The 18927-nt window shown below is 40.0% G+C and overlaps 1 protein-coding gene across 4 annotated transcripts; it reads left to right on the forward strand.

Annotated features, from left to right (window-relative positions):
• Positions 1 to 334: 334 nt before the first annotated feature.
• Positions 335 to 9091, forward strand: LOC137294758 (uncharacterized). Of its 4 annotated transcripts, none has more exons than XM_067825865.1 (7): positions 335 to 493; positions 5098 to 5263; positions 5627 to 6101; positions 6619 to 6764; positions 6961 to 7096; positions 7666 to 8140; positions 8663 to 9091. In XM_067825865.1, exons 3-6 carry the CDS (start codon positions 6064 to 6066, stop codon positions 7739 to 7741), a joined length of 396 nt encoding a protein of 131 aa, XP_067681966.1. In that variant the 5' UTR covers positions 335 to 493; positions 5098 to 5263; positions 5627 to 6063; the 3' UTR covers positions 7742 to 8140; positions 8663 to 9091. The 4 variants fall into 4 exon arrangements, with proteins under 4 accessions (XP_067681966.1, XP_067681968.1, XP_067681967.1 ...); XM_067825867.1 differs by lacking the exon at positions 335 to 493 and adding an exon at positions 498 to 545; XM_067825866.1 differs by lacking the exon at positions 335 to 493 and adding an exon at positions 4677 to 4715.
• The last annotated feature ends 9836 nt before the right edge of the window (positions 9092 to 18927 follow it).

Raw genomic sequence — 18927 nt, forward strand, 5'->3', positions numbered from 1 at the left:
GTGTTGTTACTATCTTTACTTTGTCACCCCCTAGCACTCACTCAGCATTCTCAATACAACGACTGCTGCAAATAAACGTCATGAATTGAAACCAACAATTGGTTATACTTCCTGTTGTCAGTCAAGAAGTGATGAGGTAATGGGTATCTGCTCAAAACGAGATTCTTGAGACGCATGTAGAAGTTGGTGTTAAAGTAAAAGGCAAATAATATTCATTACAACGTCAATAAACATGCATCAACAGACAAGTTGTAAATAAACTCGATAATAAATAAACATGCAATGAACATGAGTTTTTTACTGCTAAAAACAGATGGAGACAGACAGTGAAGTGTTCACCATCAAGCATATTCTGCTTAACTCTGTGGACTTTTCAACTGGAGGGGACTCACGTTATGAAGAGATAAATCTGACTTATCCCCGCGTCAGCAGACATCTCACTGATGGCTACCCGATGGAAGTTGAGCTGTACCATAAGATGTTCCTATCAAAGGTGAATGACGGATTGCTTGTTTTTGAACTTGGTGCTTTCATATTTGCTGTTTGTAAGTAATAACGTAATGTTTGTAAGTAATAATGTAATGTTTGTAAGTAATAATGTAATGTTTGTAAGTAATAATGTATTGTAAGTAATAATGTAATGTTTGTAAGTAATAATGTAATGTTTGTAAGTAATAATGTAATGAATACGTATGCTCATCTTAGACTCGTCACTATATGGCTGGGATTATGCCAATGTGACCTAAACCAATGCGACCAAGGTTGATGCTTAAAACTCACCGAAGGTAGAAAAGACAGAAAACACAGTAACGTATCCTGTCTTACAGACGTACATTTGGTTTCTGAATATTAACACATAACATAAATAAATGTACCGTATGAAATATATGTATTAAAAGCCGCGAAATTCAGAACCTGGGGAAATCTGAACTTGCTTCAGTTTAGTCTCGTGCATTTACAAATACAGTGACTTCATGATGCCGACAAGAAACTGATTGGTTTGATATTGCCTTGAGCTGGGGCAGTGACAGGGGATCTGTGGAATGTCTGATGGCAACACGTCGGACAGTTCTGGCAGTTACGGAATCCTTGGAAAAAAAAGATGAGGGTTCGATTCCCCTCATGGGTACAATGTGTGAAGCCCATTTCAGATGTCTCCTGCCATTATGTTGCTGGAATTTTGCCAAATACATCGTAAAACCATACTCAGTCACACAATCTTCAAAGAGACGTTGTATCTGTGTCTCATTGTAGCGTGGTCACCTCTACTAAAACATGCAAAACGCCATGTCGCAGAGTCCCGCTGTAAATACAAGCTTTATTCTAACCTAACATGGGGACGGTGACTTTTCAAGGATATCGACTCCATACTGCAACTTTGATTTTTCTGCCATGGAGAGAGACGTTTGAGTGTGAACAACGCGGTGTTACTGAGAGTCTGTCACTTGTTCTTTTTATCTGTGCGTTTGTGTGTAACTCCAGCGGAACTGTCAGGACAAAAATGAGGAGTCTCACTCTTTTCGTGATCCGAGACCTGCGGTTATGTATGTTTGGTTTATGTTTGTATTTGTTAAAAAGACCCAAAAGACCCATAATAATAAGAGATATCTGTCACAATTCTATTGTATGATTCCGATCATATTTAAAGGACGTGACCCGTGAAGGTCCCGGGGTAGAATAGGCCTTCAGCAATCCATGCTTGCCATAAAAGGCAACATTGCTTGTCGTAAGAGGCGACCAACGGGATCGGGTGGTCAGGCTTGCTGACTTGGTTGACACTTCGGTTTCCAGATCGATGCTCATGTTGTTGATCACTGGATTGTCTGGTCCAGACTCGATTATTGACAGACCGCCGCCATATAGTTGGAATATTGCTGAGTGCGGCGTAAAACTAAACTTACTCGCTCTCTCATTTCAAGGACGTGTTTAGGCCTGTCAAACACTGCCGAAACCAAGCATAGCCGATGTACGGCATCACAAACACACCCAAAGGCATGTCATTTGTTGACAAGTTGAACCGCATCCAACCTCTGATTAAGCATCATTACATTCTCCCTCAGAAATAATGCTCATAGCATTCCACTCTTTCGAACATCGTGCATTGAAACACGGGTTTCAAACACCCATCAGTATTCTTCCCTAAAATAACGACCCGTGAAGGTCCCGGGGTAGAATAGGCCTTCAGCAACCCATGCTTGCCATAAAAGGCAACTATATATATGTATGCTGGTGACAGTGTGCCATGCATTGGTGGATGTTGTGGTGTACTTCTGTAAGTCGGTGGCGGTGTGCCATGCATTAGTGGATGTTGTGGTGTACTCATGTATGCCGGTGGTGGTGCGCTATGCATTGGAGGATGTTGTGGTGTACTCATGTATGCCGGTGGCGTTGTGCCATGCATTGGTGGATGTTGTGGTGTGCTCATGTATGCCGGTGGTGGTGCGCTATGCATTGGAGGATGTTGTGGTGTACTCATGTATGCCGGTGGTGGTGCGCTATGCATTGGTGGATGTTGTGGTGTACTCATGTATGCCGGTGGTGGTGCGCTATGCATTGGAGGATGTTGTGGTGTACTCATGTATGCCGGTGGCGTTGTGCCATGCATTGGTGGATGTTGTGGTGTACTCATGTATGCTCGTGGCGTTGTGCCATGCATTGGTGGATGTTGTGGTGTACTCATGTATGCCGGTGGCGTTGTGCCATGCATTGGTGGATGTTGTGGTGTACTCATGTATGCCGGTGGCGTTGTGCCATGCATTGGTGGATGTTGTGGTGTACTCATGTATGCCGGTGGCGTTGTGCCATGCATTGGAGGATGTTGTGGTGTACTCATGTATGCCGGTGGCGTTGTGCCATGCATTGGTGGATGTTGTGGTGTACTCATGTATGCCGGTGGCGTTGCGCCATGCATTGGAGGATGTTGTGGTGTGCTCATGTATGCTCGTGGCGGTGCACGAAGCATTGGTGGATGTTGTGGTGTGCTCATGTATGCCGGTGGCGGTGCCCTACGCATTGGTGGATGTTGTTATGTACTAATGTATGCCGGTGGCGGTGCCCCATGCATTGGTGGATGTTGTCGTGTACTCATGTATGTCAGTAGCGGTGTGCCATGCATTGGTGGATGTGATGGTTATGTCTCACGTATGCCTGTGGTGGTGCACCAAGCATTGGTGGATGTTGTTATGTACTCATGTATGCCGGTGGCGGTGCCCTACGCATTGGTGGATGTTGTGGTGTACTCATGTATGCCAGTGGTGGTGCCCCATGCATTGGTGGATGTTGTCGTGTACTCATGTATGCCAGTGGTGGTGCCCTACGCATTGGTGGATGTTGTGGTGTACTCATGTATGCCAGTGGTGGTGCCCCATGCATTGGTGGATGTTGTCGTGTACTCATGTATGTCAGTAGCGGTGTGCCATGCATTGGTGGATGTGATGGTTATGTCTCACGTATGCCTGTGGTGGTGCACCAAGCATTGGTGGATGTTGTTATGTACTCATGTATGCCGGTGGTGGTGCCCTACGCATTGGTGGATGTTGTGGTGTACTCATGTATGCCAGTGGTGGTGCCCCATGCATTGGTGGATGTTGTCGTGTACTCATGTATGTCAGTAGCGGTGTGCCATGCATTGGTGGATGTGATGGTTATGTCTCACGTATGCCTGTGGTGGTGCACCAAGCATTGGTGGATGTTGTTATGTACTCATGTATGCCGGTGGCGGTGCCCTACGCATTGGTGGATGTTGTGGTGTACTCATGTATGCCAGTGGTGGTGCCCCATGCATTGGTGGATGTTGTGGTGTACTCATGTATGTCAGTAGCGGTGTGCCATGCATTGGTGGATGTGATGGTTATGTCTCACGTATGCCTGTGGTGGTGCACCAAGCATTGGTGGATGTTGTTATGTACTCATGTATGCCGGTGGCGGTGCCCTACGCATTGGTGGATGTTGTGGTGTACTCATGTATGCCGGTGGTTGTGCCCCAGGCATTGGTGAATGTTGTGGTGTACTCGTGTATGCCAGTGGTGGTGCGACATGCATTGGTGGATGTTGTGGTGTACTCATGTACGCCGGTGGTGGTGCACCATGCATTGGTGGATGTTTTGGTGTCCCATGTAATGCCGGTGGTGGTGCCCCATGCATTTGTGAATGTGATGGTGGTGTCTCATTTACATGTTTTGTGGTGTACGATGTTGAGATGATTTTTTTACTTCAAACAAAACGTAAACCAGACATAGTGAAATTAATATTTCGAATCCACGTGATTTTATCTTGCAACTGAAAATTTAAGTCTTAGAATTTTATTCAACTTAGGATAAAAGTTGTTTAACAAACGATTATAGATTCAAATCGTTATCACTGGTTTGTATTGCAAGGAGGTAAGCGCAGCAGTTAGAACAGTGAAACAAGTTCACGTGCGGTACGTGATGAGCGTTAACTTAGACCAACCCAACTTCTCGACGTTTTATTTAATGTGCACCCCAAACCCCCTGTAATACAAACAAAGAAAGTGATTTGAAATTATGATCGTTTGCTTAACAACTTTCATCTTAAGTTGAATAAAATTCTGAGAATTAAATGTTCAATTGGCAAGGTATAAAATTATAAGAAATTTGCCATCGTAATTTCATTTTATTCGATTTACGTTTTTGTTTAAAGAGACATTCATCGGTACACTTTCACGGCAAACGGACTGTAATCGCAGAATAACACGAGTGAGTCACGAAAGCGATGAGCAGTGATAAGCACATCACAATTTACAACATTCCCACCCACGGACGACAGTTTGTTTTAATTTATTTACATTGAATGTTCCATACACCTATGTCACTTTCGGTTTAACTTGTAATTTTAAATTTACAATGGGTTATACCTGTATTGTATTAGCCGTTGATTATGTTTTAGCTATATTGTCTTACATAAATAAATCTGTAATTAATGAAAGAAAATTTTGTTTCGTTTTGTTTCAATAATGAATATTACCAGGTCTTACTTGGCTCACGCTAAATAAGAAAACATGCCTCTGTGCAAACACTTGTGATTGAGGTGCTTTCAATAGCTCTAATCCTTTGTTTCGGGTTCGGCGACTGGGATTAGGTTGCGTAAGCGAGCGACCCGAAGCGAGCGACTGAAGCCCGCTTGGAGTTTGAGCACCCACCTATAGTGATGTGAAATATTCGTCGTGGGGACAGAAAGTCTTGAAATCCTGTAGAGGTAGGACGACTTCAAGGATTCTTCGGAAGGGCGTCAGAGGACCAGACAGGTAAGTGTTTCCATATCTATTTGGAAGAAAATATGCATCTTCATGGATATTTGTTTAATATACAGTGCACACTCATTCTCTCATAGTACACAGCCATTTAGGTATAGATGGGAAAGGTTGATACTGGTTTCTGCATGTAAACGGAGTGGTAGTGTAGCCTAGTTGTTCAAGTGTTGGCACGTCATGTTTAGTGTCAGTGTTCGAGTCCTCTCTTAAATACTATGCCCCACGCCTACTTATGAGGCCCGTCGCTGGAATATTGCCCAAAGCGGCAGAAAACCACACTTTCTCGCTGTTGTTAATCCAATCTACAAACGCGAGAAATGTGATTACTGATGCTTATGCATAACTCATTTCTTTCAGACGCAGGAACCCTGGCACACTCTGGATTTGGTGTTGTGTCACTCTAAACCCTTCCACCTGGACTTTAGTACACTGACTTTCGGAGGGTCCGATGGGATGGGCTTTTGTCTCATGGTGGCTCCATTGTGCGTCTGCTCTCCGCGTAGCCCCCTGCCGAGCGTACATGGAGTAGGTTCGGTGCTAGGGCCTGACTGTACAGTCAGGATGGTTGTTACAGCAACCCAGCTAGTTTAGGGTTGGCACACTCTGTGGCCCCAGTCTTTTCAGCACCCCCAGTAGACCCAATGCTGACTGCACTTGACTGGTAGATTAGGGGTTAGTGTAGATAGGGCCCCCTTCGTGCATGCCCTGTACGATGCTATCTATAGATAGTATAACTTAGTGTTAACCCACCATTCCGTCCTTCAGTAGGTAGTTCGAGACAAAGCAAGTCCCGGATGGTCACTTTGAAAGTCAGTGTACTGGACACCTGCTGGTAAAGCATTCACTATTTCAGTTTAAAACTTCAATTAAATTTTGTTTTTCACGTCCCGACATATTTGCTTTGTATTTAAATGTAAGGAGATCGTCGAATAACCGAACGGTTAAAGCGTTCGCTCATGACGCTCCAAACAACCCTATTTCCATTTCCCATATCTGAATGATGTGTGGAGCCGATATTTGTTGTTTTTCACCGTGATATTGCTAGTATATTGCTGAAAGCGGTGTAAAAGGACACTCATGCAGTCATAATCTGTGTGAGAAGCATAAATTATGTAAAGTGTTCTTTGCCTTTTTAAGTAGAACCGTTGCTTACGCATGCAACTGTTCCTTTCAAACAATCTTTTGAATAAACCATAACATGCAATGCATCCTTGTTTATCATGACGTCTACTGCAAAATTACAACTTGAGTTTCATGTTTGAGATTTTACGTGTAGGCATATAAGTTGCATTTATGCACACAGTAAGTGCCAGCGATGTAAACTATATTCTCTTTACTGTTATGAGCAGGGATGCCATCTTCCTGGGGGCGGAAAGGACCCTGAAGTCCCCCAGAGGCAGGACGACTGCCAAGAAGATATTCCGTGGACAGAAGTGGATCAAGGTCTCTTCTGGCGGCAGGACAACGACCACAAAGCCGCCAGACTACCAGGAGGGCAAGTTCTCCAAACTATCTTTTAAAGACAACATGCAATATATTCTTGTTGACAATGACGTCATGAGCAAGTTACAACTTGTGTTTCAGGTTACAGCGTTTTCCTGACCAAAAAGCATATGCTTTTAATATTTATTATCTATGTAGTAAGTATCAGTGATATGAAACATTAACCTATTCGTTATCGTTACTATTAGGAACCTGGATGCCATCGTCCTGGGGGCGGAAATGGACCCTGAAGTCCCCCAGAGGCAGGACGACTGCCAAGAAGATATTTTCCATGGATAGACGTCGACCATGGATTCTTCGGAAGGGTGACAGAGGACCAGACAGGCAGGTGTTTTCAACTCTATTTGGAAGAAAATATTTGTTTCATATATAATGCACACTAATTCTCTCATAGTATACAGCCATTTAGGAGTGAGTGAGTTTAGTTTTACGCCGCACTCAGCAATATTCAGCTATAAGGTGACGGTCTGTAAATAATCGAGTCTGGACAAGACAATCCAGTGATCAACAACACGAGCATCGATCTGCGCAAATGGGAACCGATGACATGTTTCAACCAAGAAGTCAGCGAGTCTGACCACCCGATCCCGTTAGTCGCCTCTCACGACCAGTATAGTACACAGCCATTTAGGTATAGATGGGAAAGGTTGATACTGGTTTCTGCATGTAAACGGAGTGGTAGTGTAGCCTAGTTGTTCAAGTGTTGGCACGTCATGTTTAGTGTCAGTGTTCGAGTCCTCTCTTAAATACTATGCCCCACGCCTACTTATGAGGCCCGTCGCTGGAATATTGCCCAAAGCGGCAGAAAACCACACTTTCTCGCTGTTGTTAATCCAATCTACAAACGCGAGAAATGTGATTACTGATGCTTATGCATAACTCATTTCTTTCAGACGCAGGAACCCTGGCACACTCTGGATTTGGTGTTGTGTCACTCTAAACCCTTCCACCTGGACTTTAGTACACTGACTTTCGGAGGGTCCGATGGGGTGAGCTTTTGTCTCATGGTGGCTCCATTGTGCGTCTGCTCTCCGCGTAGCCCCCTGCCGAGCGTACATGGAGTAGGTTCGGTGCTAGGGCCTGACTGTACAGTCAGGATGGTTGTTACAGCAACCCAGCTAGTTTAGGGTTGGCACACTCTGTGGCCCCAGTCTTTTCAGCACCCCCAGTAGACCCAATGCTGACTGCACTTGACTGGTAGATTAGGGGTTAGTGTAGATAGGGCCCCCTTCGTGCATGCCCTGTACGATGCTATCTATAGATAGTAAAACTTAGTGTTAACCCACCATTCCGTCCTTCAGTAGGTAGTTCGAGACAAAGCAAGTCCCGGATGGTCACTTTGAAAGTCGGTGTACTGGACACCTGCTGGTAAAGCATTCACTATTTCAGTTTAAAACTTCAATTAAATTTTGTTTTTCACGTCCCGATATATTTGCTTTGTATTTAAATGTAAGGAGATCGTCGAATAACCGAATGGTTAAAGCGCTCCAAACCGAATGGTTAAAGCGCTCCAAACAAACCTATTTCGATTTTCCATATCTGAATGATGTGTGGAGCCGATATTTGTTGTTTCTCACCGTGATATAGCTGGTATGCTGGTATGCTGGTATGCTGGTAAAAGCAATGTGAAAACGACACTCATGCAGTCTTAATATGTGCTGGAAATATAAATTATGATACAGAATACTGTTTACCTTTATTAGCAGAAGCCACTGTGTTCTTCCAAATGATCTTTTAAAGAAAACATAAAGTGCCTCCTTGTGTACAATGTTGTCTACAGCCAAGTCACAACTTGATTTTCGTGTTTGAGATATGTTCTTGTGGAATAATATATTTTGCATTTATGCACACAGTACAAATGATGTAAAATATGTTTACCTTTGTTATCAGGAGCGTGGATGCCATCGTCCTGGGGGCGGAAATGGACCCTGAAGTCCCCCAGAGGCAGGACGACTGCCAAGAAGACATTCCATGGACAGAAGTGGATCAAGGATTCTTCTGGAGCAGCATGTGGATGTTCGGACATTTTGTGACAATGTACTCTGCTTGTCTACTACTGTAAACCCTCCAGTAGAATAGGTAGCGTTGCATACGTTGAGGGAACACGGTTCCAGAGTTTTTTTCTCAAAAATGTTTTTTTTATCTCTGGTTTTACGTGTCGGGCTTCAGTTACCTTTGACCTTGTTCAAATCTCAAATTTGATCAGGATCAATTTAGACACACATTCTGCGACAACAATGTTGGTGTTTATGTTCGAGGATTTGGTACTGTTCCATGTTGGGAATGATGACATTAATAAAACATAATCCGCACAGCTGGTCCAATTGTACTTGTTTGTTTTGCTGTTTTGTTTGTGAAACTTGTGAACTCGAGAAGAATTGTTTTTGTCCATGGAAATCGGATGTGCACGACTTTATCGCTTTGTCGGAGTGCTTATTTTTAGCCATACACTGCCATGCACTGCTGAACACCGCCAACACAGAAATACATCACGAAACAAGTTCAACATTAAAACAGATCAATACACGGGGGTATCCTAATGTCTACAAACCAGAACTTACAATACAAAAGCCTATCAACATTACTAGATCACATCGCACAGACCTTTAGTTCAATGTATGTACTAAACAATCAAGTGGTGTCTGTAGATGAGACAAGACATTAAATGAAAAGCTCCCACCAACATCCAACAGTCTAGAATATTACATTGCGCAAGTAAACAACCAAGAGCATGTTTGCCAATCACATTCCTTAACCAGCTGACCATGGTTGGAGCATTTGTGATGGTCAGCGTATCCCTATTCTGGTGTTCTGATGTCGAGAGACGCTGCTCCCCATGGATTGGTTGAACTGACACAGTAAATGCAATAAAGTCAGTATGTCATCAGAGAGAGATCTATATCAAAGCAGATAAACTGAACAAATTGTAAGCTTCTGAATGTATCAAAAGTGATTAACAGTTATCTGACAGACCATATGAATAGCTACTACGAGAGTTTAGAGGCAGTTATCGATCGTGAAGCATAGTTTTCTAATACTTTGGATACTGTTATTTCATCAAATAGTTTAGGAATGTATAGCTTTTATTAACCATAACATTGAAGTTTGTTTCTTTCTAAACTGTGTTAAACATGTGACACCAACTGAATTGTTTGTTAGTTCTCTGCTCTGTATAGGCACTAAAACTACAATGGTGGCCATCGTGGCAGCCATTTTTGAATTCTGGGTAATATCAAGTTATTCCATGTAACATGTTGTCACTCTAGAAGTAAACAGGAAACAAAATCTCGTCTCAAAGAGTAAGCTATAAAACATTATCTTATCACGACATGACCATACAAAATCACCTGTTTTGTGCCCGAGTCACCACTCTAGAAGATACAAGTGTCAAAAAACATAAAAAGTATCAAGATTGGCCGTAAATGGACACATTCGGTGTTAATTTTTATGTAAATGTAACTGCCGAGAAGACAATTCAAAATGGCGGTCATTTTCATTATTTTCAAAAGCAAATATATGTCAAAAAATATACACCCTTTAGCAATACACAAAAGTCAAAATGACAGTGAGCAGATTGATATTAGTAAAACTATCCATGATTGACTTTGAGATGTTGTCGGCCAGCAAACCAAATGTCATGAAAATGCTCACAGACCTCCACCATAAAATGGCCTGTGAAAACCTGAGTATTAAAGGCCTTTTCATGAGCCAAAGACATCATACTAACTGAAGATAGTGTCAAACAAACTCAGTACTGGGGAGGCTACGACATCAGATTTTTCAGCTGCCTCCTCCTGTACTACTTCAACGCCCTTGGATACAGCAAAGGGGTTCACCTTTTACGGTGTCTTGTCAGGAGTCTCGATCACAAGGAAAAGCGGCCAATACTCAATCGATGCAGAAGGTCTGTAATCAGTATCAATAGGGTCAATTTCAAGTGGACATTGTGGGCTTTTGGGCGGAATTTCATAGGTGTAAGCCATGGTTAGTGTAATATGGTTCATCATCCGAGCCACCCACCCACCACGGAGTATCACAAGGACAATGCTAAAAGCAAGTGGGTCTCCAACTTACAGCACCAAGGATACCCGGATGATCTACTCCAGCAGAAGAATTAATGTTAATATTTCTACCAGATTGGCCCATGAGCCATATTAACTACGAGGTCGAAAATATCGGGGTTCATATTTTTCATACGATGACCTAGGGGAAAATATTACTTTGTCATGGTGAGGTGATGTCTTGAGCAATGCAAGGACGCCACGTCTCCTCTATAACGTTGCGTTCTAAATGAGGCCATTGTGGGTAACCAGCCCATGTTTGAAAGTTGAGTTTGGTAATAGATAGGCACACTCGTGCCTAAATATCTGTATATCCCTCGCTTCCGTTCGGGGAATACCAACATTCCAACTTGTGTCGTAAACATAGTTTCACATTAATTAGCAACAGCCTTAACAATAGTAAACGTATTGTATCATGCTTACGTCAACTTTCAGGGTGTATTGCACTCTGTAGACAGGTGTAAGTTGTGGTAAGTTGTCAAAGTTAGGTGTAAATGGAAAATTAATGTCAGTTATATATTCTTTGTATCTGAACGTTAGATCGTTTGTTAGGGTTGGCGGCTATTTTAGTGAATCCTTTAAGAATAATTCGGATTTAGTGCAAGGCGATGTTTTGTCTCCAATTCTATTTTCATTTTAATTCAGTGATTTTGAGTCCCACTTTTTTTAAGATAACTGAATTTCTTATAAATGTAAATCCCTAAGTATTTTTCTGTTACTGTATGCAGACGACGTGTCCTAATTTCTGAATCAGTTGATGGTTCACAAAAGCAGTTAGATTCGTTGTTGAATTACTCCACTGAAGTTAAAAACTATACATGTAATTCTATGGCATATGCAGAATTGGGTCGTCTCCCTCGCATATATCAGAGACAATTTAACATGATAAAGTATTGGTGCAAGTTGCTTCACACAAATGATCTTATCCTTCGAAATTATTATGAATGTCTTTTGTGAGAAGTAAAGACCCGTCGTGTTAATAGCTGGGCGTATCAGGGGAACAATATTTAATCTAACATTGGTATCAATGAATTATGACATAGAGATGAAGTATGTCCTGCATACCTACCTTCTTACATACGAAGTTTCGATCAAGCATCTCAAGAGATTATTGCTATTTATCCAATTGATAAGAATGAGTAATTTATATAAATATTATTGATATTTGCACTCTGCTGTATTACCTATGTAAAGCTATCCCGCACATCTTCGGGAAATATTTATCTAAATTCCTACGTAGCTCTCGTAATTCAACTATAGAAACAGCATGTTGAAATAACAGAAAGAAACTGTGTTTTTGTGAAGACGACATTGAAGACGAGTTGCATTTTATATTAGTATGTCGCTATTTTATTAATTACAGAAAACTGTACATAAAACCATATTACTACAGATGCCATATTACTAAGATATAAAACCATATTAGTACAATGCATAAACGCATTCAACTTGTAAGTGTTAGAAATGTAAAACAGTTGTGTAATTTAGGTGAATATTTGTATAAAGCTTTTTGTCTCAGAAATGAAATGATGCTAAATAATAAGGTACTTTCTGTACATTCTACATTATAATCAATGTTTCGTCATCCACCTGTGCCAACTTTCGTCTTTGTAGGCACCACTGATTGTCTGGAAAGGTAAATCATGAATCTCAATCTGACATGGGCACTCATACAATGGTATAATGCATCACTTCATATAATGGTATAATACATCACTTCATATAATGGTATAATACATCACCTGAATCATCCAAACGTTAATCGATAAGTAGGGGTGGCCATTCTTCACTGAGTCGTGTTTGCATTATCCCAAGATTGATACTAAATGTGATTTCAGACACGTGTAAGGAGGAACCATTGTTATACCATTCAGTAAGTTAGACTGGTTTAACGGAATGGAATCGATGACGAAAAAAACATATTGGAATAGGCTAGGCAGGATGAATGACGTCTTTAACGCCGAACCTAAGTATGGGAAACTGACGGGGGCTGTTTTGGAAATACCACTATGCAATTTGTGTCAGCGGTTTCTGGAAAGCAAATTAAGAGTTACTGGAGAAGCGATAGATTTAATGCTTTTCAAATACACAAGTTGTACCACGGGGCGTTCAGATCAAATGTGATTTCATTCCGACTTTAAACACGATTTCTTTCAACATAACGGTTCCGGTGACTTTTATTTTCTATGCAGTCATTCTTGTGAATTGGTGGATGTTATGGTGTACTCATGAATGCGTGTGGCGGTGCACAATGCATTTGTGTATGTGATGGTGGTGGCTCATATATACCGATGGTGGTGCCCAGTGCATTGGTGGATGTTGTGGTGTACTCATGTATGTCGGTGGCGGTGTCCCATACTTTGGTGGATGTGATGGTGGTGGCTCATGTATGCCAGTAGTGGTGCACCATACATTGGTGAATGTTTTGGTGTGCTCATGTATGCCGGTGGCGGTGCCCCATGCATTGGTAGATTTTGTGGTGTACTCATGCACCAGAAGAAAAAAATGTTGATTTACAAAAAATCACAAAATCTAAATGTCATATTTACAAACATTTACAACGATTGGAAAGTTGATGTTTACAAGGCTTGTAAATGTTTGTAAATTTAGGAAGGATTTTACCGCTATTTCTTTCAATTTTGCCATTTCTCAAGAATCCCCATGACTCTTTAAACTTACTAATCTATTATTTTTTTTGGTTCTGTTAGAGTTCTTACTGTTGATATGCATAATGGATCTTGCATGTGACACATTTATTCATGAAAACTGAAGGAATAAGCCATATTTTGTGTAGTCCATTTATGCTTTATATCAATGCAACTGCGTCTGATGCGTGAAAACATGAAAGTTCATGTGTACGGCCAGCATTGATCCATATACCAAATACTTGTGCCTGTTAAAACAGATGTCTTGCCTTTGTTCGAGATCATCATCCCAAGCTCATTCCGATGATTTTACCACTCTACTCCATGGGAACTATATGCATTCTCTAAATAACACCTGTCACTAGACCTTTTATGTTGGTGCTCATTAACGGTGTTATGCAATTGGCGTATTCAAGAAATCTCATAAACAGGTCAACAAATAATTGGTTGTGATGTCAGTACGTGTGGATTGGAGCAAGTAGTCAAATGAATTAATAAAAATCATTGTGCAACAAGATTTATATAATCATTTACAAGAATTATGTTACAGAATATTTAAATGGTGCGTGCCGGTCTATCATTTGTTTGTTTATGTTCGGCGTACATAAATTTTTAATCTATTATTCATACATAAAACATAACTTACATAACTGTACAATCTGCTTTGCATTTGGTGACTTTCATGAATATAAGAAATTCTTAAAGTGCTACACAATCATACATCATCAGTGTCAACAGTGATAGTTCACTTCATACACAACTGACCCAACAAGATGGGAAAAAACTTTTCCATACTCTGTTATGATCTTCCTTTGTGCTTGAAGATGTTTTTTCGTCTTAAGTCTATGGTTACTTCGGTGAGCATCCACAATTTTACCATCAAGACACCAAAAATAATTATCTTACCAATAACATTCTCGTAAATGCTCTATATTGATACAATTATTTTGTATGTGTGGAATGCACTTTACAAAGGTAAATAAACCAAAGTTCTAATACAAGATTAGCATATGACAAACCACGAGGTTAAATCTTCAGTCATATATAGTATCAAATCTAAAAGAAGCAGTGACGAAGAGTTAGGCAGATCTTAAGATGGACAGATTGTTAAGATCAGATAATTCACTATTTCCATATAAGATTGTCTTCAAGCTTTACCCATGTTTGTTATTCAAATTTATATACATATGTGACAACACATGCTGGATTTAAATTTTGTATTGTATGTTGTATGGTACCGGTGTCGGTATAAACTGTAAAGCTGTTCACAATCCCATGTCATTTTTACCAATATAAAACAAACACAATAATTAAGCACAAAAATGAGATGTGTAAATCATTCCCTCTGCTGGTGATGGCTGTGTGGGATTAATTAAACGACCAAACCCAGTTGAGCATGCCTTATAATTCTCTTACTCTTAAAATAAACAACTTCAGTCCAAATAGGATACCACTAGTGGGATTATTTGGCCGATTTGAGTTAGTGTTTTGATAACGCTTAGTCTTGATGAACAATAGTCTATTTCAACAACATGGTCAATTGGTAAAATTCATATTAAAGTGACATACCTTTATTTACATGTTTCACAAACCGTTGTTTACACGTGCACTGTCCATTGTATTTCTTGGTTTTGGAGAAGTTACAGAGAGGAAGAGTAACTCAAAGTAATTTGATGACCTTTTGAGATCTAAATACATATATGAACACCCGATGGGAAAATGCAGTTGCTCATTGCACACGAACATACGGACATCGTGCTATCGTGAATTTGAGACTTTACATCTATAAAGCCGTTCAGAATGTTTGTCAGCGATATTTCTTCAGAGGGCACATTCAGCTCAGGTGAGTATATTGCAGATGATGCAAGTTTATTATTTGTAAAATCAGTAAGGCAACCCTGATGATGCCATGTGTTCCTTCAGCAGCATTGTTGTTGAGAAATCTTACACTCAAGACTACCATATCATTTAGCAGGGAGCTCAATATACTGAGTCGTTCCCTGCCATTCAGTAAGTGTTTAGTATATTGAATCACGATATGAGAACAACAGCCCGACTAATTGGCTGATCAAAGGTTTATTACAAGGCTATGGGGGTGGAATATATTCCCCAGGTAACACCAGCTGTTTTTTTGTGGTTGAGCTGAAGGATTACCTGTTGCATGTAATTTCAATCATAATGTATAATCAGTATAAGACTGATTTTGGACATATTCTTACAGATGTAAAATGTTCTGTTTTATGTTTTAAGAGATAGGTTTCATCAAAAAACAACAATGACGGAGCAATACAGACTAATCCCAGTATTCATGCATATACGTATTTTGGGTTCCCATATCACACGTCATTATATGGATGGAATAGTGACTTTAATAGATATATCCTTTTCAAAATCGCTAAGGCATTTCAAAATCAAATTTAACACAAATATATTTTAAAAACTAAATTGATTGTTTATTCCTTTGTAAATGTTTGTAACGTTTTCAGACAAGATATTCTTATACGATGTTGTATTAGCAGTAATTCGACTTTATTTAAGACTTTAGTTGTAATACCTGCTAGTCATTTTGTTAGGTTTTTCAAAATGCTAATTGCATTTTCCCCATGAATTTACTTTCACAGACAACTGTGAGGCAGGCTCTACGGAATGCTGAGTCTGTTGGAGGAATGACCCTTATTCCACAACAGACGTAAGAATATACTTTGATATGATTTAAATACAGTAACTGCAAGAGTTTCAATGCATTACACCATTCAACAAGTAAAACTTCAGGTGTTTCTACAATAACCTCGACATGAATTTATCTTCATTGTGCTGACAATAAATTTAGAATTGTATGTTTTTAGGTTGGAAACAGGACAGAATAAGGACGCTAAGGCAGCTCTCCCTGTTATTCCGAACGCTGAGTTTCAAGGTATTGCAGTTCTGCAGTTCTGTCCTATATGCATCAGTGCACAACAAATAATGAGCACAACCCACTGTCATATAAATATGAATGCTCATTTCTTGAGCTCCAAACAGTAAAATTATGTAACAAAAGGCGATGTTCATGGGGATTTTGTTCAACCGTTTGAATCGGGTGCATGTGTTTGGTGACGACTTCTTGCTATAATTCTGTAATCACTCTATAATATACGTCAGTTTTATTGAAACATAAAGTTTCTGTCAGGGTATTGTATTTTGTTTGTTGCAGTGGCTATGACAAGATGTTTGCAGACAAAAAAGGAAACCGTCTCAAGAAAGAAAAACAACCAAAACAAACACAATGATGTCATGAGAAGAAGTTCCCGAAAAACTACAGTAAGTAAACATGAAAACCAATTTAAGTAGCTTTCGGGAATCAAGAATTAGATGAAAAGTTTTTAAGAAGATGCACTACATAACTTGGCTTACCATCAATTAGAAAGGAAAAAGGCATGTTAATTGATGAATCTTAACTGAGATGATATCAATTAACAAGGCATTAGGCCTTGTTAATTAATGAACCGTTACTGACATGACTTGCCCATCAATGAACAAGGGATTAGGCCTTGTTATGTGTTGAGGCTTTGTTCAAGGTTGGGAGATACAGTAACAATCACCCCACAGTATTAATCCATGTGATCTTTCAAAGGAGAAAAAAGGTTGTACCATACAACACCTGTGTTATAATGCACTAAATACACAAGTATCAATAATACCTGCTATGAGATTATGAGAATAACCATTGATTCTATTTTCACATTGGTTTACCACTCACTTAATGCAAGTATAATCATATTGACTGTTTTCTTCAGAAATCGAGTCGAAGGGATGCAACAGGCAGACCTCCCCAGCCATAAGAAAGCAAAATATGAACAAGTATTAAAGAATGCACAACTACAATGCTACCCCATTGTTTTTGATTGTATATTTGATAATAATGTGTAACATATTTTCCGTAAATTTGTAAATGGAATGTTTTTGTATGAAATTTAATCTTCCTCTTGTTAAAAAATGTAAATAAACATCTAGTGTAAGCTTGACACTGTCTATTTGTTTTGGGATAATTTAATTTGCATGAAAGACGGGAGTATTATAAACGTGAAACAAATTCCGCATTAAAGAATACCATTTCCATCAACAGTGCAGTATCAACCATGGAGCACTATCAAGCGAACATCAAATTTATTTCAATGTTATGATATGCTAAATTCCTTGTTCACGCGTCATAAACCAAATTCAGCACATTACTACTTTCACCACCTAAACAACCCACTCCTCGGCGCATTATCGCGATGATGACACTGCAAGATGTCAAACCAGCCTACAACACCTCAGAAACAATTTCAAAATGTTTTTTTATCCAATTTTTTATCCAATAAAGATGTAGCAGAGTAGCGAGGGAAATGGAAGCAGTGTGACTCGCCACACCTCAAATATGGTTCCTATGCCATGTGAATAAACTGACCATGCACAAAGTCGAACGAAGGCCATTCAGTGTTTTTACAGGCACAAGGTGGATAAGAACTTACTAGTATTTGGCGTTACCACTATTGATCACGAGATTAAAAAAAACCCCAAAACATATGAAATATCAACATGTCAAATATTCCACCACTATAAGTATTAGTAACATATATTCCATTATATCAGTTCTGCTGTTTGTAAGAAAATAATAAAATTACAAGCATACTATCGCGATTCAGAAGTGCAATATGCTGTACCAGGGAGCCTATATAGAGTATTGTAGAGTATCCCTGGTTGTACTTGGACTTTCGTCCCTCGTAACGAAGCCCGCGGGAGACAAAATCCAGTCATAGATGGTGGATGTGCACACAAGTGTAACGACGGCTACCGATTGTCTGCTTCATTTGCTGATACGCCGAGGGTTCATAAGGTGGGGCCCATAGTGTGTTCAGAAAGATGATGTGTTTGATGGGCATTTTAGAAGTATGGCGAGTCACAAGAAAGATTCTTTATGGATAATAACTTTTTGTATTGTATATGATGCGTCGTTTCACTATGGATTGATATACCGTTGTCAAACAAAATCATATACACTATGTTGTTATCCATAAAGAATGTATGTAGAGATGTTGGGTTTTGTAAACCCATCTCTGAATTTGCGTTCGATCCAATCAAAAATCATCTCAGTAGAGATGGTGAACGACTGGAAACTGTAATTCGTCCAAGTACAAAGCAGGACTTGAAACTGACAAGAGTTTGCACCAGTTTCCGTGAGATCCAGTCATTCGAGAAAAACGGATGTAGTTTCTTTGCAACCCATAGACATAAAAACATGTCATATGTACAAGTATCACACCTGTTTAATTACATAATGTGGCTGAGACAGGACTCGGATGCATGCGTCATCAATCAATTTATTTTGTTTATGGTGTATAGCTTGATAGGTGTTAAGTTTAAATTGCATGTGGTCAATGATTGAAGCCGTGTATTGCATATTGTCTTTAGCAGACAGGCAGCCATA

The sequence above is a fragment of the Haliotis asinina genome, chromosome 8, assembly GCF_037392515.1.
Source record: "Haliotis asinina isolate JCU_RB_2024 chromosome 8, JCU_Hal_asi_v2, whole genome shotgun sequence".
NCBI classification, from domain to species: domain Eukaryota; kingdom Metazoa; phylum Mollusca; class Gastropoda; order Lepetellida; family Haliotidae; genus Haliotis; species Haliotis asinina.

What these genes read in the sequence shown, in the direction of transcription:
- LOC137294758 (XM_067825865.1), top strand. Translation starts at nt 6,064, where the DNA reads ATGGTCACTTTGAAAGTCAGTGTACTGGACACCTGCTG. An exon ending in AGTGTACTGGACACCTGCTG is followed by an intron (nt 6,102 to 6,618) that starts GTAAAGCATTCA and finishes TGTTATGAGCAG; the next exon opens with GGATGCCATCTTCCTGGGGG. An exon ending in GGTGACAGAGGACCAGACAG is followed by an intron (nt 7,097 to 7,665) that starts GCAGGTGTTTTC and finishes CATTTCTTTCAG; the next exon opens with ACGCAGGAACCCTGGCACAC.